Source organism: Dendropsophus ebraccatus, chromosome 2 (genome assembly GCF_027789765.1).
Source record: "Dendropsophus ebraccatus isolate aDenEbr1 chromosome 2, aDenEbr1.pat, whole genome shotgun sequence".
Classification (NCBI taxonomy): Eukaryota; Metazoa; Chordata; class Amphibia; order Anura; family Hylidae; genus Dendropsophus; species Dendropsophus ebraccatus.
This window is the reverse complement of record NC_091455.1, coordinates 32,145,600-32,170,417: the sequence shown is the minus strand read 5'-3', so window position 1 is coordinate 32,170,417 and position 24,818 is coordinate 32,145,600. Positions and strand designations below refer to the sequence as shown.

General features: G+C 42.7%; 1 protein-coding gene across 1 annotated transcript in view; it reads left to right on the top strand.

The window, feature by feature from the left end:
- GRHL2 (grainyhead like transcription factor 2) overlaps positions 1-24,818 on the top strand; it is a 65,832-nt gene that overhangs the window by 16,568 nt on the left and 24,446 nt on the right. The window contains exons 2-8 of the mRNA XM_069957285.1: positions 7,024-7,210; positions 7,927-7,994; positions 11,031-11,418; positions 13,905-13,957; positions 14,125-14,278; positions 24,380-24,491; positions 24,606-24,700. Coding sequence (XP_069813386.1) covers positions 7,024-7,210; positions 7,927-7,994; positions 11,031-11,418; positions 13,905-13,957; positions 14,125-14,278; positions 24,380-24,491; positions 24,606-24,700 — 1,057 coding nt within the window. The remainder of the gene's footprint in view (positions 1-7,023; positions 7,211-7,926; positions 7,995-11,030; positions 11,419-13,904; positions 13,958-14,124; positions 14,279-24,379; positions 24,492-24,605; positions 24,701-24,818) is intronic.

The following is a 24,818-nucleotide window of genomic DNA, read 5'->3' as shown; positions in this document are numbered from 1 at the left end:
GGTGACTTCAGGTGCCCATAATGATGAGATATATTAATTCTTTAATGACTGGCGATTTGCTTTACTGCAGAGGTCAATAAACACACTGGTGACCAAGCAGCTTATTGTTAGGACACTAAAGACACTAAATAATAAGAGCTTAGAGATGACAGGTACAGGTAGTTGTAGATGTGATATATACCCCAGACCGGCCCTGTAACCAGCATATACCTCATAACTTTATAGACGCCCATAGAGGGACACATATGGTCACTACACTGCACTAACACAACCTGCACACGTCCTACAACCGCTCTGTAACTGTCAGTGACTGCACTACACACAGCCTCTGTGGTTGTCATGGTGATGCTGCCACAACTAAATATGGCCGCTTTGCTGTGTTGCAGGATTTTGTGCTGTTAGCGCTGCCCTTACATAAGATGGTGGAAGCATGGCGGATGGATGGATAGATAAAGGAAGAATATGACAGCAAAGTGCCTACTCATCAATTATACAGTCCTATAGGGAATCAGTGTGGGATCATATAGATATATAAGCAGTTTTTCCATGTGCATTGTGTTTTAGGATGAAGATTAATAATAAGTTTTATTAGTTTCAGTATTGTTATAAAATAAATGTTATAGTATGTTATGTTATAGGCAAAAGGAGAGAGTCATTATAGGGAAACTCCGAAGCCAGATAAAAAAAAAACTGCTGCAGAAACATAGCATTAATTACTTGTTGTGTCAGTTCGTAAAACACCAAAAATACATTGTTTGTGTGTAGGTAATCCTTTTCCTAATGTGTCCCTTTACTTTTTCCTGGTTGAGCAGTTGCTCAGCACTACAATTCCCAGAATGCACTGCTTCCCCTCAACTCTCCATCATTGCCCTCCCATCCTGCCTACTCCCCTCCCACAGCACTGCTGCCAGTTCCTTGCCCAGAATTGCTGCAGAACACAGCAGAATAATGCTCTGTTTTGAGTAAGTCTACAGAACCTGCTGCATTCATTCCCCAACTGCTCTTCTGACTGAGGCATTATTCATCACAAGTCAGCATGCTGTAAAACTCTTTATTCCCCCCCCAGTAATAAAATATATATATATATATGTATGTGTATATGACATGTTAATTTGCACATGTGAATAAAATATTAGTGGGTTGAATAGGATCGAAAAACAGCACCACGCATGTTCATGAGCCATTCGAATAAATGGGCCAGGGATGCAGAAAATAAGACTTGACTGTCTGAATAATTGTCTAAAACTCTATAGATAAGAATGGTTGTGTGTGAGCCAGTTGGCAGCCCATGGCGCACTCCTCCAGACAGAACGCTTGTCGTGCGCCCGGCTCTGTTAGCCGCACACAGTCCAGTTTGTATTGAATACACTGTACACCGTATTACACTTTATTTGCCTCCCGTGTCTTATCAAAAGTTATCTCCCATGAAAATGAAGTTTACTTAATAATTTTAGCGAAGGGAAACTTGGCATTCGGCATGGCGCACAGCTGCCCTTTTGGACGGCAAAACATTTGCTTATTTGGTAACGGTTATCTTTATTTGTATATTGTTGTACGCTATGAAATGTTTACTGACACCATTTTGGTCACCGCATTATCGGGTTTGGGTCAGGGGAATGACCCGTATGTTATTTTAATAATCGGGATGAGTTTATTCACAGGAAATTTCACACAAATCTTTTGATGGTATGGATGAGTTTCTACTGGCGTTGAGTGAGCACTAAAATGCTTCAGTAGTTGTTACGTTTCAATTCTCGACTCGAGTAACGAACCCCATTGAAATCAATGGGACACTCGAGCATTTAACCTGTGCAGCAGAGCAGAGGGTGCCTGGTTCACTTTCAGTGTGACTTGCACCACAAGGTGCTTGGTCAAGCATCCAACTCGATGCTCGATCGAGTACTATCCTTGACCAAGCATGCTCGTTCAACAATAGTTGCTGCAATGTATCAGTAGCAGGTGAAATATGTCATGGTGGAGTCTGGGCTGTATAGCTCATAATGAATTTCCTATAATGAAAACAGTCTAGGGCTATTGCATATGACACGGCTGTGGGCAAGGACCCTCTAGGTCAGCTCAAGAAGCCCCACAAACCTGTACAGAACCACGGGTACTCTTTATTCCATATCGCTGTTCTTTGGGCAGTCGTAGTCTTCCATGGAATCAGCAGTCCTATAGTCTATAGAAAATTGGGGGAACACTTAGGATCATATTAGATGGTCTGAGCACATGAGCGTCAATCTCTGTGATCATCGCTCGTCTACAGATCTAACAGATCAGGCAGGCTGCACAAATGATTGTTGGATCATTCATATGGTCCTTTGCGGCTATCAGCCATTGGCTGCACATTCCCTATTACACGTGGCGAATGGACCTATCATGTCTGAATTTGGGAATCCCTTTGAGTTCTTGACATTTTTGGCTCAGCTGGGCTTCTGTACATATAAGCATTTTGTGTACAGTATGTTCAATAAGAGGATGATCCCTTTACAGGTGAAGAATGTGATTATTTATAGGGTTTTTTTTTGTCATATAGAACATAATTAGGGTTATGGGAGTCTTTGGGGGTTACAAAGAACATCTCTGTCCCTGGAGGACTCAACATGTCCATGTGCTACACAAACATACAATTAATTTCAACAGACTCTATGTAATGCTTGATATTCCCCTGTGGTGGCGCTGTAGGGCAATTGAACACTTGATGCCAGGGTCCTAAACATATGATCACTGAGGATTCTAATAGCAGATGATGAACCAGAGGGGGCAATGTCTTGTGCAAAATATTGTGTATTCTTAGACTTTGCACACTTCTATTTAACATAGCAAAATTTTACTTGCAGATTATAGATAGTGATTTTGTCAGTAGAGGGGGCAGCTAACACAGTGTGATATTCAAGATCCATTGTCTGTCTTCTGTATTGTGTGGCTAATATCTTTATTTATACTGACAGTCCCATCATTCCACCGCAGAAATAGACCCTTGGGCCAACATGAAAGATTTATAGTTTTAATTCAGAATCCTATTAAATCAGCAGTGAGCCTCCCATCATTACGCCGCTCTCATCCCGTCTCCCTCAGCACAGTTGGCGCACTTGGCCCATAATCCCTGTGTTCACAAGATTTATCTCTATGAATCATTATGACACGCTGGAAAGTAACAGGATACACTGTAATAAGGTCTGCCTATAAAAGTTGTATGACTTTCGTAGAGGAGTCGCTTTAGAGTTTTCCCTCTTGAATCTGTCATGTCCTTCATATTTCTGGCACTATTAATGGGATTGTTTTGTACGGATGGTGTCTTTCATTAGGATACACTAAGGGTCCTATTTCACTGGCCGATGGGGGCCCGATCAACGATGTAAACGAGTGCCGATCTGCTAGATCAGCGCTCGTTTACTGGTCCTATTTCCCGGCCCGATGATCGTTGAGCGAGGGCTGCAGGGACATTGTTACCGATGTCCTTTCAGCCCTTGCACCATACATTACCTGGCAGGACTTCTCCTCCTTTCCGTCTTCCTCCCCGGGTCCCGCGGCGCATCAGCACCCCCGGAGCGGCCTGACTGAGCTGTCATTCACTGGCCGCGGCGGTCCTGGGCTGTGATTGGCTAAGCGGTCTGACTGCTCAGTCAGGCCACTCCGGAGCTGCTGATGCTGTGCCGCGGGAGTCGGGGAGGAAGATGGAGCAAAGGAGAAGTCCTGCCAGGTAATGTATACTGCTTCTCAAATTATCGGTCGCTGCCACGCACCGATATTCCACTTTAGCTATGCGCGGTGGGGGACCGATGATTTTAGGTTTGAACCTAAATGAACTATCAGTCGATGACACGATCATCGGCTGATCGTTTTCTCTATTCTACCGAGCGATAGTCAGCCGAATCGGGCCGATTTGGTTGATTATCGCTCCCGTGGAATAGGCCCCTGAGCTGTTGGACGTTACTTTTTGCTATGCAGGAATGCCAATGAGATGCCCATAGATACCAATGGTTTATTATCCGACATCATCCGGGCTGGAACGTCGGATGTGTGATTTCATTCTTTTGTGGCTTATTTGCTGTTTTGAAGTAAATGTAACTTTTATATCAATAGTATTACTACTACTTTGCTCAAGATTGCAGATACAGACAGTGGCATAGCTTTATTAGGTGTCCATACACCTTACACTAAAGTCATCCGAATCTAACACATTCTCTGCCGGGTTTGGCCAACTCTTAAAGGTGTATGGCAACCTCCTGACACCTCACCGGCAGAAGCTGTAGGTTGAGAGAAGAGTTGTGATGGATTTTCAATGTCCAAACCTATTGATTTTGTAGGGATAAGTCGGCACCAGACCTGCTGGGCTCTCCCTATAGAGAATATGTGAAGATTTGGCCTTGTTGAATGTTCATGTGTATGGGAAAGTCAGGCACATGGTACGTACAGTCTTTGTATTGGGATCCAGGGGCATGTATCCCTCTGATATGGGCCTATAATACTATTTGTATAGTAGTCCTCCATTATGTGTGTGAGCCCAGTAGTCCTGGATATTCATGAGGAGCAGAAAACTCCACCCACCAGCTGCTGATTGGCAGTTATCTATCCATGCTGTATATAGGCAGTCAGCTGTTAATCAACAATGGGAGGGATGGGGACAACAAATTCCATTCTCCTGCATATTAGGAGAACGTCTGAACAGAATGATGTAAGTAATACAGCGATCTGTTCAGCATTTCTGTCAGTAGGCAACATAAACCTAGTTCCCTTTTAAGTTACACTGTTCTCATTATATGCATGGGTGCGATCAGTAATACGTTCTAAAGTTGGCCATAGACTGATTTTAGTGTGACCATCTGACCATCTAATGTTTATGGGGGGCTTCAGAGAAAGATCAGACATGTTGGATTTCAACTGCTCAGTGCTTGTGATCTTGAGGAGATAAGCCACCACTACAGGAGTTTTTTTTTCCGTCTTCCCCTCTGAGAAAAACATGTACTCTTGGCCGAGCTGAGAATCAGGACAGATGAGCACTATAAGCCCTTTTGGTCGACAGTGGTCTACTGTGTATGTCTTTCTTAATTCCTCTTTTTTCTTTAATTACATTGTTCATTAGACCTTTGTGAGTCATTACTATGTCAGAGTTTAGTCCGCTGGGGGATCCACAAGTCCTTTGGTGGGTCAGTCCGATCATATGCAGGTCTACCTAACAATGCAGATTTATATGTTGTTTAGCTTTGAATAGCTGAGCGATATCCTGTATAAAGACAGTGTTGTCTGCCCATTACAAACGTCTTGCTATGACTATTTTTGGGTGGTTATTTCCTTTACATCTCTTTTAAGTCCAGGATTTTTTTTCCAAATATCCCTAAAGAATGAATGTGACATATCCTGGATTCTCGGGGCATTTCCTGAGCATCTATTTCAAAGCAGTGTTTCCATTAAAAGCATATTTTACTGAAGGTCCGCTCCCCCCAGAGATGGGTATCTTCTCAGACATGTAACAGACCAACCATCGGTAAACAGTGATTTTCTGCTTCCATATATAAAGCTATTCTTCTGTGTTACAATGGACGGGCCTCATGTACATGGTATTCCTCCAAGCTCTATGCTGGAAGCGTCACTGATACAATATGTATAGAATTAAGGAGTAAAGATGAGTACAGTTCAAACATGCTCGAATCAAATTGTTCGGCATTGGAATACTGGCGGGCAGTGTCGGACTGGTGTATCTGGGGCCCACTGGAGGAAATTATCCTGGTTGCCCACCAATAAAGAACCAGCTAGAAACAACCTGTCACTCTGAGCTGGGGGCCCACCGGAGGATCCTCCGGTCCTCCAGTGGGCCAGTTTGACACTGCCGGCGGATGAAGAAGTTGGATGCAGCCCTTGGGAGTGTCTGGAAAAATATGGATACACCCTATGGCTATGTTCATACAACGTGAGACAACGGTCGGTGTCAGATAAGATCATCCCGGCCAGTACTGCAGTACCGGCCGGATGATCTTTACCGCCGCATCCGTGCGTGCCCGCATCCGAATTCTCTGCTGCACGCAGTGGAGCGTGCGGCCGTAGCCGCATGCTCCATAGTGTGAACTGACAAAGTTTTCCGTGGCCGCTATTCAATGACTAGCGGCCGCAGAAAACTGACATGTCAGTTTCTTCGGGTGCCGCTAGGGATCCCAGCCAGAGTGTATACTATGTGTATACGCTCTGGCCGGGATTCCCTCAGCCTTTAGCACAACTTGAGTTCCGTACTAATCATGGCCGTTGCAACAACAGCCATAATTGCTACGGAACTTACAATGTGTGAACATAGCCTATGGCTGTATCAATGCTTTTCTGGGAACCTGAGGGTCTATTCACATATTTTTTACTCTGCAAATTTGAGTCCGCAAATTTTTCATTCCAAATCTGCAAAATTCCATCCATAATTTTTGCTGATCCATTAAAATGAAAAAGTGTACTTAATAATAAACTACTTACTGTTTGCAGATTGCGGTATTTTTTGTGGATTGCATCTGCAAAATTATGGATCCCATAGAGTTCTATTGGTGTGTCCGTGGAGGACTTTTAAACCACACTAAGGCCTGTTTTGTTTTTTTCTGCGGCATGGATCATGGCCCTTTACAGACCTATGGATGTGTGAATGTTGTGGATCGGGCCATTGAAATGCATTAAACTTTTTTTTTTTTGTCCGTAATTGCAAATTCGCAATTGCAGACAGAATTGTGTACGTGTAAATAGGGCCTTAGGGTTGCCTCCAACTTTTTCAGCCACCGAACGTTCGGACTCCAGTTGCGCTCATCTCTAAAAAGAAAAACTTGGCTGGTATTTAAGTTCCATTGAAGTGAATGGGGTCTAATTGCACAACTGTGTACAACCTTCGGACATAGTGAAGTTTTTACAAGAAAGCAGCCATGATCTATGGGCCTATAACCATATAACGTACCTATTCACCATAGTGTTCAGTATTGATTGACTAATGAGATGTTCTGTCCCATAACAATTATTCGTTGTTGAAACCTGCCCCTGTTATTTTCCTCAATATAGTAAAAGGCTTGTGGTCTTGGTTCCCAATGAAGCAGCTTTTAATTCCCGACGGCCGTACACCAGTGAGGATGAGGCCTGGAAGACGTACTTGGAAAATCCCTTGACAGCGGCAACAAAAGCGATGATGAGTATAAACGGGGACGAGGACAGCGCTGCGGCACTTGGTCTTTTATATGACTACTACAAGGTACACTTGCTGTAGATATTAATCTTGTATTTATCTTGTTCCCCATTGACTGTGCTAGTTGCTTAAAATTTTTATTTTTTATATTTTTAATAATTTTTTTCTCTTTCAATTTAAATTTCACTTTATATAAAAAGTAACTAAGAATTTGCTAAATTTGCTTATATATAGACCGGTGTTCCTCATCCTGTGGCTCTCCTACTATTGCAAAACTACATCTACTAAAATGTGAGGTGAACCCGTATGTTCTTTTGTGCACTGACAACTTATTGAATACTATGATATAAACCGAAGATATAGACAGGCTGAATTGATAGGATTAGGGATGAGCTACTTTACAGTACTAGCAAAGTGAAGCATTTCGCTAGGCTCGCCCATTGGCTTGTCAGTCAGCTGCTTATGAACTCCATGCTGCCCTGCTCCGGGTGCCTGGAAAAGCTGGATCCAGTCCTGGAAAATTTCTCCCAGTTTCCCAGGACTGGATCCAGCTTTTTCAGGCACCCGGAGCAGAGTGGTACAAAGTACAAAGGCTGTATTCACTAGTACTGTAAAGTCACTCATCCCTAGATAGGATATGTGAAATGTGATGCATAACATAGTCATACATATAGGTTACTGCAAGAGGAGACTTGCAGTGATCAGCTCCAGTCTTATGACTGTAAAGATTTCTTCTTTAGCCGTAAATCTGTTGGATTAAAGTTGTGTCTTTCTGTTCTCAGGTTCCAAGGGAGAAAAGGTTGTTGCCTTTAAATAAAATAAATGATGTCCATGATGACCAGGACAAAAGGTAATACATGTGATCGTCTACTGTCTGGCTAATGGGTTTTATAGGGATGTCGCCAATTTTCTCTACGGCAATAGGTTAACACATTTTTATATAGAGGAGGGCTTTCACTTTAAAACCTTGAAGCAAAAAAATGCACTTTGTGAACATGTTGCGCTGTGTAATGTGCCCCCTAGGTAGGGTCCCACCTTTAACAAGGAGAATGAGAACACCCATTTGTCAATAATTAATTCATATATATTTTTTTAGGGAGAACAGAGGTGTAGCTAAGATTCATGGAGCCCCATAGCAAAAAACTGTATGGGGCCCCCCCTCCCCTACACACTATAATATATATCACACACACTCACACAATTAGCTCTCTGCTTCACTACTCCTGCACTGATAACCCCTGATCTCTGCAGGAGCTCAGAGAACAGAGGTCAGAGGTTATCAGAGCAGTGAAGCAAAGAGCTAATTGTCTTGAGCTCATTAACCCCTTTTTTTGTGTTGCAGCATGTAAGAGAACACTGGGTCACTTACACACTGCAGTAAATAAAGGTTAAAGCAAAAGGTCACAGGAGGCTCTTATCTTCCCTGTGCATCCCCAGGCCCCCCTCGCTCCAAGGGCCCCATAGCAACTGCTTTCCCTGCCTCTATGGTAGCTACGCCACTAGAGGAGGAGTACAGCACACCTTAAAATTATAAAAAGAAATGTTCCAGAATTATTTAGTAGAAAATACAAGTATTCAAAGGGAAAGAAATAGTTTTCAAATCAACTGGTGTTGGAATAAAGTTTAGTAAATTACTTTTATTTAAAAAAAAAAAAAAACTCCAGTCTAGTCTCCAGTGTATTTTTTCCAGTCTGACAGAGTGATCTCTGCTGCCACCTTTGTCCATGTCGGGAACTGTCCAGAGCAGGAGAGGTTTTCTATGGGGATTTGTCCTGTACACAGGGATATACCATAGATTGTACTATACTACATTATGTCACATTAATAATAATAATAATAATAATAATACATGTATTTGTATAGCGCCAACAGATTCTGCAGCGCTTACTAGAAAATAAATCATTGAAATCCAGGGATTATCTGAGCATTGACTCACCCTTTACTGTTCTTACCATTGCCTGTTCTATCTAACTATCACTCTTCACTAACGATAAGGAAACTCATAAAACACCTCCAGGCTCTTCTTCCTCTTGTAGATAAGGGAAATATTGCAATATTGAGTGTATAATGTAAGTAAATAACGACAGTGAAGCAGCATCTAAGGATAAAACACACACACACACTCTATCAATGCTGATGTGGGGATCCCAGTGGCATGGTCCTTTTTTTGAAAAGCAGCTCAGTGCCCGCCCCCAGTGCATAGAGCCGGTCCGTTGTATGGCAAAAGAACGTCGTAGAGTGCGGGAACCGGGCTGTGTTTTCAAAAAAAAGGGCCGTGCCACTGGGATCCCTGCTCTGGCACTGATCGTGTAATATAACAAATGGTACATTAGCTTTAACGACTAGTCACTGGGGAGGTCCCCAGTGGTTTCTTCCTGGTTTACCAGCCTAGCCTCATAGATCTCTTCCTATATCCAAACAGGCTGGTAGGGTGGGGAGTAGCTGCCGGGGGCCACCTGATGACTTGTGGCTCAGGCAGCATAAAAGTGATGACAGGTCAGACTGGTGTCTTTATGGTCAATTCTGCATACATATGTCAATAGCATCTCAATATTATATTAAACTATAGCAAAATGGCAAATATGACTTGTACACCAGATCTGGTGGGCCTTTTTTTTCCTACACTGGCAGGAGTAAGGGGCTACATTGCCCCTCTGCTGCTATCAATGGCAGTTTTGGGAACTGCAGGGCTACATTTACATATCATTAGTGCTGTTACATGCAGCGATACTGAGCTTCTCCTGTCCTAATGTCTATTATAATGCATGTTTCCATTAGAATAGATACTGCACTTGAGGAAGTTGTCTGAGTCATTAGGACAGGACTAGGGCTTGAGCAGCCCTGCAGTTCCCAACACTAGTGGCAGCAGAGGGGCTGTGTTGCCCTTTTAATGACAATTGGTTCCACACCCAAAAATAATGATTTTTGATTCTGAATAACATGTAGAACAGATGAAAAAAACATTTAGAAACAGCTGAATATGTGATATTATAAGTTACTATACAGTATAGCAATCAGCATGTAGTGTATAATGTTTAGTAACTGCATAAACCTGAAAATACAGCAGCAGTTTGTAGATACAGAATGGAGATGCTGATACCCATAATGCAGTGTGTAGTATAACAGGCTAGACTAGAGAAGCAGGGCTGCTGTCAGAGGTCTGTGTGGTCACATGACAGCAATGGGGAAGGGATTTAGCTCGGACTAATCAGGAAGTGAGAATCACAGAGCTGTGCAGGAGGACAGTGACAGAAACTTTTTTTAGACAGCATTGTGTATAGCTGAGTGCAATTGCAGGCACATTATAGAAGCAGTGTGTATAGCTGAGCGTAAGTGAAGGCACATTATAGCAGAAATGGAGAGGATGGGAAACACAAGGACTTATAGAGACTGCAGGGAGCATGAAGGAATGAGCAGGACAGATGTAGGTACATCCATGCAGCACTCTCTGTCCGGGGAGAGAGGGGTTACAGCTATGAAAATATTATCTCCCGAGTCCTGTCCCCTAATGTAAGCCCCAGCCTGAAGTGGATCTGCTATGATTTGGAGGGTGAGGGAGACTTCCTGGGTCAGAGTACAGTGCTGTAGACCATGCTACGCAGACCATTCCCCTCCCCCACTCCCCCTCCCACCCAGTACAGAGAGCTCTTAAACCAAAACGATGCTCTTATACCAATTTACAGTTTTGAAAAACTGTGAGCTCTTCTTGCAAAAAACTCTCAATCCTAGTTACTCTTAAACCAAGGTACCATTATATATATATATATATATATATATATATATGCATTTTCTTTACTGAAGCTATATTACAAGGTTATATGACTAAAGCATGGCACATTAATGCTATTACCATAACAATACGTAACATGGATCTTCTTCCCTATAGGAATGGTGTTCCAACCACTGAATCTCAGAGTACACTGAGCCCTGGAGAGAATCGGGTGCAAGTTCTAAAAACCAATCCGGTGAACCTTTCCATCAACTCAGAACCCGTAGAATCCTCCAAGAGAGATCAGTATAACAGCAGCTTGTCTGGAAGTCCCACTTCAGTTCCTACATCCTCCGTGGCTGTGGTAAAAGCAGAGGAGTTCACCCCGGTGTTCATGTCCCCTTCAGTGACTTACAGGACGGACACCGAGGAACCGAGAGGGGTCATTTTTGAGCAGACTCACTATGGAGCCCACATCAGCCAACATACAGACTACCTTAAGGATGATCAGCGCAGTACCCCGGATAGTACATACAATGAAAGCTTTAAAGAGACAGTGTCTGATGTAAGAAATGTAAAATACATATCCCCCTGATGATATATGTGCCAAAGCTTGGTCTTTTTCCAAATATTTACAATTGTCCAATTTTCTTCTACTGCCCGAAATAATTGAAGTGAGATTTTAAAGGGGTTGCAAAGAGCTACTCCAGGTCTGGAGGACTCAGAATCAGATGGTTGCCCATACATTTAATTGGACACCATGTAATACCACTATTCTCCTGCAGTGGCCACTGCAGCCTTCCCTGATCAAACAGGATCTGCAGTAAACAGTCGATCATCAGTAGATCTCTCTTCAGAATAGAGGGTTCTTCAGATTGAAGTAACTTTTTTAGTCTATAAAGTCACGGATAGCTTTATTTTAGCATATTCTACATGAGATGCCAGAGATTTTTACAACCCCTTTAAATAACTTCTTTCTGTATAACAAGAGAAACAACCCTACAAAAGCCAAAGAAAACTCGTAATCTTAACAAGTTCATAGTTGCCTGGCAACGCGGCCAAAGCAAGAATATATTTATCTGTCTGTGCTGTGCTAAGATTTCAGCAACCAATGTTCGCATGCAGAGAAGGAGTCCTGGTAATGTGGATTTCAAGGCAAAAGTATTTTATTTTTTTACTATTTTTACAGTACAGTGACAGATCTTTACTAGCTGTATTATATACAGTGTTATGTCTTCTTTACATTGCAAAAAGTAATAACCCCAAAGCAGACTCCTAAGAGTGCTATAGAGTAATTTTTGGTGGTAATACTGATGTTTTCTGGGCAGGTATTACAGAGATGTGAAGAAAAGTGGCTGCTGGGATGGACTGTAACTAGTAGGAGCTTAACTAGAGACAGGACATCCTGCTTTGTGGTTTAGCGCCTATTACATTTGATGCTTCATTTGTGGTTGATGTTGTAGCTTAACCCCTAGTTGCAATACCAGTCACAGCCTCTGGACAATGTAATTACTTAAAGATAGTGTGGGCCATTCTGAATTTTGTTTAGCCGATATAATGCAAACTTACTATCTCTTTACTGCTGTGTCATCTGTTTCATCCCAGCTCAGCTGTATCCACGCATTTCATACTGCATCTGAGTCATGTGACTTCTGATCAGCCTTCATCTTGACTTTTAGATATCAAACTACATTATTTTCTAGTCAAACCTGTCCTCAATGCCATAATGCATCAGCACAGCATCACATAGGCAGTTAAAGCCAGCTAGGAGAACAGTGTAATCTTTTCCTTCCTTCCTTCCTTCCTTCCTTCCTACCTACCTACCTACCTACCTACACAGTACATCCTGCTTTGGGGTTTAGCGCCTATTACATTTGATGCTTGATTTGTGGTTGATATTGTAGTTTAACCCCAAGTTGCAATACCAGACACAGCCTGTGGACAATGTTATTCCTTATAGAAGCAGTTCACCCCAAAAATTTTTTGGCCCCCCTGGTAGCCACTGGCATGTATACTCACAGAAGATGATCGATGTCCAGCGGCGTAGCTCCGTTCCAGTCCCACGGTGCCGTTCAAATCCGGCACGCTCTCACTTCCACCGATGCTGTAAGTCCTCATCTCTGAGCTGTCATTATAGGCCGGAAGTCACTTGCTTCCATTCATTCTCTATGGAAGCGCGTGACTTCCGGCGTTCAAATTACAAGGGAGAGAAGAGGAGTCACAGCGCCGGCGGAAGTGAGCGCGCGCCAGATTTGAACGGCACTGCAGGACGGGAACGGAGCTACGCCGCGGGACATCGATCATCTTCCGTGAGTATACATGCCAGCGGCTACCGGGGGGCCCAAACATTTTTTGGGTGAACTGCTTCTTTAAAAATAATGTGGGCCCTTCTGAATTTTGTTTTGCCGATATAATGTACACTATCTCCTTACTGCGGTGTCATCTGTTTCATCCCAGCTCAGCTGTATCCAGACATTTCATACTGAGTCATGTGACTTTTGATCGGCCATCATCTTGACTTTTAGATATCAAACTACATTATTTTCTAGTCAAACCTTCTCTCAATCCCATGATGCATCAGCATAGTATCACACGGGCAGCTAAAGCCAGCTAAAAGCACAGTGTAATAGTCTTTCTTTCCTGTTCTTTCTTTCTCTCTCTTTTTTTTTTTCTCTCTCTCTCACCCATTATATGTGCAAGGCAGGAGCTGTATAATCATTATCCATAACTCTAATGTTAGTTCCTGCTTCCCCCTGTGAACAGCTTGTGTGGAACAGTCCATGCAGCTCTATTAATACAGGCTTTGGCTCCAAAGCCCAGAAACACATGTAATTTACAGGGGGTCACAATGAGCTCACAGGACCCAACTAAAAGAAGGATTTCTGGAATTTCCAGATAGAATGTAAAAACTAAATGAGGTAATACCGAGTTATATATAATGGCTGAGAAAAGGCCTAGAAAATACTACTATTTAAAAAATTCCAACTTTTCAAGGACTGCATCATAGATTATACCTCTGATCTAACGCTTGTTCTCTTTTCATTGTGTTAGAAATATCGGACTTCATCAGTAGCGGATGACTTCATGTACGATCAAACAGCAAGGTATGTTGCAATTAGGTTGTTTTTTTTTATACTATGCCATTGAATGTCCTGGGGGGGAGGGGGGATCCATGGCTCATAAAGCTTGTTGAACACAAAGATATAGTTAAGATATTGTGGCTACTGCATTAGGTAATATAGATAATCTCGGATGTTTTCCCACGCTACAGCACATTTCAGTATACTCTAGAAGCTACCAAGTCTCTTCGCCAGAAGCAAGGGGAAGGACCGATGACTTACTTGAACAAAGGACAGTTTTATGCCGTCACTCTGAGCGAAACTGGAAGCAACAAGTGTTTTAGACACCCTATCAGCAAAGTCAGGGTAAGAAATGTTATCTTCACGATAGTGACTGACTATACCTGCAGATGCTAAACAATCCCTGGAATATCAGATACCCATTCCATACAGGTTACATTTGCACCATCCTTAAACTCTGGTGGGTCATTGCAATTACAGACTGGTCACTGAAATCCCGTATAGGTGGTGGAATGGAACTACAATTTCTCAGAAATTACACAGATTCGAAGCTGCCAATACAGTACAGACCAAAAGTTTGGACCCAGCTTCTCATTCAAAGAGTTTTCTGTATTTTAATGACTATTGAAATTGTAGATTCACACTGAAGGCATCAAAACTATGAATTAACACATGTGGAATTATACAGTATACTTAACAAAAAAAGTGTGAAACAATATTCTAGGTTCTTCAAAGTAGCCACCTTTTGCTTTGATTTCTGCTTTGCACACTCTTGGCATTCTCTTGATGAGCTTCAAGAGGTAGTCACCGGAAATGGTTTTCTTACGGTCTTGAAGGAGTTCCCAGAGATGCTTAGCACTTGTTGGCCCTTTTGCCTTCACTCTGCAGTCCAGCTCACCCCAAACCGTCCTGATTGGGTTCAGGCCTGGTGACTGTGGAGGCCAGGTCATCTGGCGTAGCACCCCATCACTCTCCTTCTTTGTCAAATAGCCCTTACACAGCCTGGAGGTGTGTTTGGGGTCATTGTCCTGTTGAAAAATAAATGATGGTCCAATTAAACGCAAACCGGATGGAATAGCATGCTGCTACAATCTACAATTTTCATAGTCATTAAAATACAGAAAACTCTTTGAATGAGAAGGTGTGTCCAAACTTTTAGTCTGTACTGTATATGTAGTGCTGAGGCGGCTATGAGCTTATAAGCAAAGTCACTAGGCTATAAGGAATATGCTGTCTTATTGTGTTGAGCAGACTTGATGAACTGTTCGTCAACGTCCTCTAAATCTGAATGCTCAACATTTGACTCCCAGGGGCTAGAGAATTTGGATGCTGCCCTAGGGCTTCCAGGAAAACATGGATACAGCCTATGGCTATGTTCACACAACATAAGTTCTGTATTAATCACGGCCATTGTTGTACAATGGCAACAACAGCTGCAATTAATACAGAACTTATGTTGTGCTGCAACTGAGGGAATCCCAGCCGGAGTGTATACACATAGGGGGAGATTTATAAAACATGGTGTAAAGTGAAACTGGCTCAGTTGCCCCTAGCAACCAATCAGATTCTACCTTTCATTTTCCAAAGAGTCTGAGAAATGAAAGGTGGAATCTGAGTGGTTGCTAGAGGCAACTGAGCCAGTTTCACTTTACACTATGTTTGAAAATCTCCCCCATAGTAAACACTCAGGCTGGGATCGCTAGCAGCGCCGCAAAAATAGCGGCTGCAGAGAACCTGTGAGTTCACACAATGGAGCGTGCAGCTCTGGCCGCACACTCCATTGTGTGCAGTATCGACCGGGATGATCTTCTCTGACACCGGCCCTTCTGTGACCCAGACGGTGTCTTACACCATGTGAACATGGCCTATGGGTGTATCTATGTTTTCCAGGACCCCTTAGGGCGGCATTCAACTTCTCCAGCCACCAGGAGTGAAATGGTGAGCGTTCAGGTGTAGAGAACATTGCTGAACGGTTCATCCGCTCAACAGTACTGTCCTAACAACTATTTCTATATAAATGCAAGGCTGTATTAACAGCTGCTGCTGCCCTAGGCACTAAACCTGAAGACGCCCCATCTTCACGCACCTATTGGCGATACCAGACCTGACCAATACCACTATACCCCCCACCCCCCTGGAAAAGACACCAGATTTACTGGCAAGTCTGAACGGGAGGAGGGAAATTAAAAAAATAAAAACAAAAAAAATATTTTTTTCTGTCCCCCTGCTCCCTGGTGCTGCCCCCCTGCAAGGTGCTGCCCTAGGCAGCGGATCACGGGTGCCTAGTGGTAAATACGGACCTGTATAAATGAGTTTATCATATTTCCACTAGAAACCATCCTGTCTCATATACTGCAAGTCCAGGACTAATGGACACCAAATAAAGGGCAGAAAACAGACAAGGACATTTGTCAGTAGTCAGGATATGCCTTTCTATGGCTTTAGGCTTCTGTGAGGATAAAGATTTGTTTTCATAGAACCTCAGGGAGAGGGGGTAAAAGAGACACAAAAAGTAAAACTAACCTAATAGAACTATGAATCAGATCAGTCTGTAACAATACATTTCCACAAAGGGCTTCTTTAAAAAACTGCTGCATGAGTAAAGCCCCCCATATACTTTATACTAATGCCGGCTGACGGCAGGTTCAGTCATCAGTATAAAGTGTCTGGGGTCTTCCTGAGGTTCCACTGACAGATGATGTGGGTGGAGATAGGGTCGGAGGTGATTGATTTTCACTGCTTGATCCCTATGTTCTGTCTGGCTATGGCTTACCTCTATCCATAGGGACCACATGATCATTTGGCTATGCCGAATGTTCATGTGTATGGGGTACAGGGGTGTATAGGCAACTCAAGGGTCATACCAAGAATTCTATTGGATGGATGTACACAATTGGATGGACCCAAATGTTGGCCAGACCACTTTATTTTGGCATGTGTATTGTGACTCCAGTATTGTTGGAATTCAACTGTCTAATCCTTATGTTCTCTGACGGATAAGCTGCTACCGGACGTGTCTGGCAGCGGCTTACTCTCCCCTCTGTTAAAAATACATACTTTCCGAGCATCAGGATTGAGAGAGGTAATTGTCATATGGGCTAGCTATTTTACATGTTTGGTAGGCACACAATGATGGCTTCTAGTTAAGCTTGCCTCGGCTATGGTTTGCATGTGTAGTTAATGTTCAGTGCTGTAACGGTAAGCAGCTGTTACTGAATTTCTCATTGAAACCATTTACAATAAAGCGGCAGCTACAGGTGTTCAGGAAAACTCCCCCGGGGGAAGCATGTGTATATGAACTGAATGAACATCAGGAATATATGAGTACCAGACCTATAATTCACAGGTGATAATGTTTCCTTTGTAAGGTGGAATTCTGGGTAATGTTGTACAAAGCCTCACACAGTACACGGAGCGTTGCTCACATTCCTTTTCATACATCCAATGTTGATGCCTGTAGGCGAATGCTTACTGTATGCACCCGGGTGAGACAAGTGAATGGAGCATACAGACTTTGATCAGTGGCAATTGGTGGTATCCCTCTATCATCTCCATCATTGAAGAGTGAATTATTTACAGATATTTTGGATAAATAGCAATTTAGGGCTGGGTTCACATATTTTTGCATCCGCATTGTGGTTGCAAGTCTTGGCCTGACTGTGACCTGTAGTCGGGTCGAGACTTGTGGTCATAAAATGGATGTAAAAACCCGGTCATATTATGCTAGTGTGAACCCAGCCTTGCAATACACTAGACCATCATTGTAGTCTCCTGTTCTTCCTACTATAGGTGGAAGAAAGAAAATTTAGGGGGAGATTTATCAAACATGGTGTAAAGTGAAACTGGCTCAGTTGCCCCTAGCAACCAATCAGATTCCAGCTTTCATTTTCCAAAGAGTCTGTGAGGAATGAAAGGTGGAATCTGATTGGTTGCTAGGGGCAACTGAGCCAGTTTCACTGTAAACCATGTTTGATAAATCTTCCCCATCGTGTTTTGGTCACCCACCTCCATACTAGTGTTGAACGGACATGGCAAACTGTTGACAACGTTTTCTGAACCTGATTGTTCGGCATTTAAATCCCAGTGGAAAAGTTAGATGCCGCCCTAAGGAGTCTTGGGAAACATGGATACAGTCATAGGCCATAGGCTGTATCCATGTTTTCCTGGCAGTCCTAGGGTGGTATCCAACTTTTCCAGCCGCTGGGTCAAATACTAAGTTCAATGTCAAATGTCCAATGTCAAATGCTGAGTATTCGGGTGTGGAGAACATTGCCAAACAGTTGGGCAAGTTCCCTCAACGCTACTCCATACAAATAGTGCCGGATACTTCCCTGTCCATGTTTAAATCCTCTCTCTTTTTTCATTGCATTGCTTAGATATGTATATAGAGATTTCCTTACATCCCTCTGCTGACTAAGGCTGGGTTCACACTGCATTTTTGCAATCCGTTTTTTTGCAAAAAACGGATGAAAAAACAGGTGCATTCATGTGCATCCATTCTGATCTGTTTTTTTCTATTGGCTTTCATTATAAAAAAAAAAAAACTGATCAAAACTAATCTGTTTTTTTTACGGACACAATAATGAGGTCAACTATGTTTTTGTGTCCGTTGAAAAAAAATAACTGATCCGTTTTGATTTGTTTCTTTTTTATAATGGAAGTCAATGGATCAAAACGGATGCACACAAATGCACCTGGTTTTTTTTTCAAACCAATTTTTACAAAAACACGGCATGGCAAGTTATACCCCCCTGGTAGCCGCCAGTGGAAGCAATGCAAGTTCTCTCCTATGGTTCATTCGCTTTAGTAGAGGGAGCAGTCAGGTTGCAGCTACACTATAGACGCACTCTTCAAAGTCATAAGGAAAGGGAACCATACCTTGGGCAAACATGTTGTCAAAGGTGAAGTGAATAATCTGGCTTTTATTCTCTATATAGTAAAAGGAATCCATCAGCACCCTTATCCGCTGACAGTGATAGATAGTTGGTGTGCATTCCAGTTCAAACATACCTATGTCAATGCTCATAGTGGCAGCATGATCGAGAAAAAGAGGTTTATTCACCAATGTGATGCCCATCCATGTAATGTAATGTAATGCCCATCCATGTAATGTAATGTAATGCCCATCCATGTAATGTAATGTGATGTCCATTGGGTGTCTGGAGCTTTTGCCCTTCCATCTGTACTTGAGAGATGGATAGAGAAACAGAAGATTGTGGTCAGAAAAAGCCCCCCTGGTCCATCTAGTCTGCACCTATGTTATTTCTTTTCTTATTATCTGAGGATAGATATAGGTTTATCCCAGGCAGGTTACATTCCTAACTGTAGACTTACCAACCACATCTGCTGGAAGCTTGTTCCAAACATCTACTACTCTTTCAGTACAGTATTGTTCTAAGTTAAAAGTAAAGTAATTATAAATATACAGTGGTGCCTTGGATTACGAGCATAATTGGTTCCGGGACCGTGCTTGTAATCCAAATCCACTCTTAAACCAAAGCAAATTTTCCCTTAAGAAATCATAGAAATGCAGACAATTGGTTCCACACCCCAAAAATAATGATTTATTATTCTGAATAACATGTAAAACAGATGAAATAAACATTTAGAAACAGCAGAATCTGTGATATTATAAGTTACTGTACAATAATGCAGAGGATGGGAAACACAAGGGCGGACAGAGACTGCAGGGAGTATGAAGGAATGAGCAGGGCAGATGTGGGCACATACATGCGGCACTCTCTGTACGGGGAGAGAGGGGATACAGCTATGGAGAGAGATTACCTCCACAGTCCTGTCCTCTGATGTAAGCCCCAGCCTAAAGAGGATCTGCTATGATTTGGAGGGGGAGGGAGACTTCCTGGGTCAGAGTACAGTGCTGTAGACCACACTATGCAGACCATACCCCTCCGCCACTCTCCCTCCCACCCAGTACTGTGAGCTCTTAAACCAAAGCAATGCTCTTAAACCAAGTCATAATTTTGAAAAACTGTGAGCTCTTAAACCAAAACGCTCTTAAACCAAGTTACTCTTAAACCAAGGTACCACTGAATATAGCTTCTGATCATTCCCCCAACTTAGCTGTGATTATGTCCCCTTGTTCTTGTGCTCAGTTTCTTCTCTCTTGAACCTTATTTAGTTCTTTATGATATTTAAAGGTTTCAATCATGTCCCCCATGTCCCTTCCTGCAGACTATACAGATTCAAAGTCTTTCCTGATACGTTTTATGCCTCACACCTTCCACCATTTTTGTTGCCGTTCTATTTTATCAGTATCTTTCTGTAGGTGAGGTCTCCAGAACTGGACACAGTATTCCAGATGTGATGTCACCAGAGCTCTATACAGCAGGATCTCAATCTCCCTCTTCCTACTAGTTATACCTCTAGCTATACAGCCCAGCATACCATTATATATACAGCCCAGCATAACATTATATATACAGCCCAGCATACCACTATATATACAGCCCAGCATACCATTATAATATATATACAGCCCAGCATACCGTTTTTTTATATATATATATATATATATATATATATATATATATATATATATACAGCCCAGCCTACCATTATATATACAGCCCAGCATACCATTATATATACAGCCCAGCATGCCATTATATATATACAGCCAAGCATACCATTATATACAGCCCAGCATACCATTATATATACAGCCCAGCATACCATTATTTATATATATAATATATATATATATATATATACACAACCCAGCATACCATTATGTATACATACAGCCCAGCACAGCCCAGCATATCATTATATATATATATATATACACCTCAGAATATCATTTTATTTATATATATATATATATATATATATATATTTATACAGCCCAGCATACCATTATATATGCAGCCCAGCATACCATTATATATACAGCCCAGCATACCATTATATATACAGCCCACCATACCATTATATATACAGCCCAGCATACCATTATATATACAGCTCAGCATACCATTATATATACAGCCCAGCATACCATTAGCTTTCCCTACCGCTTGGTTGCACTGGTGACTCTGTTTAAGGCTTTTAGAAAACACTACCCCTAAATCCTTCTCTTCTAAAGTCTTTGCTAACACAGAACTGCCGAAATGATATTCGGATATAGGATTCCTCCTACCCTAGTGTATTATTTTACATCTGGAAACAGAAAACATTGCATTGGATAAACTGTCTCAAAAGATTGGTGAATGTGGGGCTGAGGATAAGAGGACACATAGTGGTTGTGGTGTAAGTGTATTTTAGTAGAAAAATCCAGTTAAGGGATTGGACCAGGTGTATATTGGCGCTGCATTGATGTTTCCTTGATTTCCACATTCCATATACTGGGATACATTGCTTCACTATGAGGAATGTGCGGGAGGGAATACTAAACCTCAGGAGGGACTGCTAAAGGAATGCAAAGACTTGTATATTGTACCAAGGAGTGGCTGCTAATGTGAAAATCCTTCCTATGAAAGTGTTTGATGGTGACAGAATTCCTGTTTGTACATGTAGAGAGTAAGACATGGAGGAGGGAGTAAGCAGCAGCTGTGCAGGGAAGTGCGCCGATCCTTACATTACTACATTATTTGGGCAGTGTTCTGTTTCCTATTGCTTCTTGTTCATTAAAGGGGTTATCCAGTGCTACAAAAACGTGGCCACTTTCCCCCCTCTCTTGTATCCAGATTGGGTGGGGTTTCAAACTCAGTTCCATTGAAGTAAATGGAGCTTAATTGCAAACCACACCTGAACTAGAGACAAGAGAGGGGGGAAAGTGGCCATGTTTTTGTAGCACTGGATAACCCCTTTAAACTTTTGTAGTTCAATGTATGCATTCTGTATATTATTATGGGAGATAATACAGGATGAACTTCAATCTTGTTCTTAGTATTCTTATTTTTTATTATTCCTCAGTTAATTGTTAGTGTATAAACATATACTCTATTAAAGTAATGATAATTCCGTTACATATCCATACTGGATTTCAGAGGTTTCCTGCTTCTAGTGAATAAATGAGAGAGGCTGCGGCATGACTTACAACACCTGGAGAGACAGGGAGGCAGTACTACCTGAGCCCATATAATTTGTAGGAAAAGATAGAGAGGCACTACTATCTGTGCACACATGAAAAAAGAGAGTAAAGCTGGTCTACCTGTGCCTGCATTATTTACAGAGACAAGAATTCAGTACTGTCTGTGCCTGCATTATTTAAAGAGACAGAAAGGCAGTACTATTGGTGCTTGCATTTTATAAAGAGACAGGCAATACTATTGATGTCTGTATTATTTACAGAGACAGCAATGCAGAACTGTCTGTGCCTGCATTATATAAAGAGACAGGAAGGCAGTACTATCTGTAGCTGCATTATATAAAGAGACAGGAATGCAGTAAAGTCTGTGCCTGCATTATATATAGAGCTAAAAAGGAGGCAATACTATTGATCTCTGTATTATTTACAGAGAGAGCAATGTAGAACTGTCTGTGCCTGCATTATATAAAGAGCAGGGCAGTTTCTAGGTAATTTGAACTACAGGGCGAATCTTGCTGAAAGCGCCCCCCCCCCCCCAAACTGATATGTGGAGGGGGTGCGGGTGTTACTAGGGGGAAGCAGTGTGTGTATCATGGCATACAGCAGTGTTATTCAACCCTTTTCTGCGTGGGGCAAAAAAAAGTAATTCAGTGACTCACAGGTGACGTCTTCTTTGTTCCCTTTTCCTCCCCTTCTGGCCCGGACCACCATGATGATCTTTTGTGAACCTGCCGGACAAACATTTTTAGGCTCCGCACTTTTATAATTTCCACTTTTTTGTGTCATGTGCAGTAAAGTGAGTAGGTTTGTGGGTTGCCCCCTGTATGTAGCATCCCCTGCTGTGCCCCCATATAGTAATAATGCCACCTGTGCTGTCCCCATAGTAATAATTCGCCGTGCTGCATCCAAATTAGTAATAATCCCCCCCCGTGCTGTCCCCATAGTAATAATCCCCCTGTGCTGTCCTCATATTAATAATCCCCCCCAATGCTGTCCCCATATTAATAATCCCCCCAATGCTGTCCTCATATTAATAATCCCCCCCAATGCTGTCCTCATATTAATAATCCCCCCCAATGCTGTCCTCATATTAATAATCCCCCCAATGCTGTCCTGATATTAATAATACCCCAAATGCTGTCCTGATATTAATAATCCCCCCATGCTGTCCTCATATAAATAATCTCCCCCTGTGCTCTGCACCCCACCCCCCAAAACACACACACACACACAAAAAAAAAACATTATACTCACCTCAATAGATAGAGCGGGTCCCTGTCTGTTCTTCTCCTCCGGCCTGCGAGGAGCAAGCAGGCCGCCGCCGCCCCTGCACACATCTTCTCCCTCCAGCACAGTCAGATGACGTCATATGCTGGAGGGAGACTATGTGTGAGGGGGCGGCAGCAGCCAGCCGGGTAATGAGCGCTCGGCTCGGTCAAGTGCCATCCGGGGGGCGGAGCTGCGGTCCGGCGGGCGGTACAGGGGTCTGAGCAGTTGATGGGGAGGTCAGGCCAGGACCCAGAGGAGGGGGCGGCAGCAGCCAGCTGGGTGATGAGCGTTCGGCTCAGCCAAGCGCTGTTCGGGGGGGCGGAGCTGCAGTCCAGCGGCGGTACAGGGGTCGGAGCAGGTGATGGGGCGGGCGGGCTGACGGCCGGGAGTACACGCCGCTAAGTGAGGTCCTGGGGGTGCCACCAGCGCCCCCAACCTCTCGGCGCCCAGTGTGGTCGCCCGGCCCGCCCGCCCCTAGAAACGGCCATGATAAAGAGACAGGAAGGCAATACTATTGGTGCCTACATTATATAAAGTGAGAGAAAGGCAATATTGGCTGTGCCTGGATTATATAAAGAGACAGGAAGGCAATACTATTGATCTCTGTATTATTTACAGAGAGAGCAATGTAGAACAGCCTGTGCCTGCATTATATAAAGAGACAGGAAGGCAATACTATTGGTGCCTACATTATATAAAGAGACAGGAAGGCAATACTATTGGTGCCTACATTATATAAAGAGACAGGCAGTACTGGCTGTGCCTGCATTATATAAAGAGACAGGAAGGCAATACTATTGGTGCCTACATTATATAAAGAGACAGGAAGGCAGTACTGTCTATGCCTGCATTATATAAAGAGACAGGAAGGCAGTACTGTCTATGCCTGCATTATATAGAGACAGGAAGGTAGTACTGGCTGTGCCTGCATTATATAGAGACAGGAAGACAGTACTATCTGTACCCAATTTATTTATAGGTAAAGACAGCGTGACAGTACTATATGTATACTGTTAATAGTAAGCTTAAGGCATTTCTTTATGTACAGGCAATAAGATAGATAGCTTTTCCTAGCAGGATGACCCCCACATTAGACTAAATCTTACCCATTTATTTTTTCCCCGCAGAGTGTGATCATGGTTGTGTTCAGTGAGGACAAGAATCGCGATGAACAATTGAAGTACTGGAAATACTGGCATTCCCGCCAGCACACAGCCAAGCAGCGCGTCCTCGACATTGGTAACCAATGCTTCTCAATGACCCCCCTCCCCTTTCGCCCCATTTACTATAACGTTATACATCTCTATCATTGTACAGTTTCTGGTACATTAATACGTCTCATCTTTTTCACAGCTGATTACAAGGAAAGTTTTAACACTATTGGGAACATTGAAGAAATTGCTTACAATGCAGTGTCCTTTACCTGGGATGTTAACGAAGAAGCCAAGGTAACAGTCTAATAGACCCCTGTTTGGTATTCACATGAACTTTTTTAGTATGCTTCTTCACTGTTTTCAAGATCTCAATCAACTATACATCCAGGGGCTGAAAGTCTGTCCTGATCGT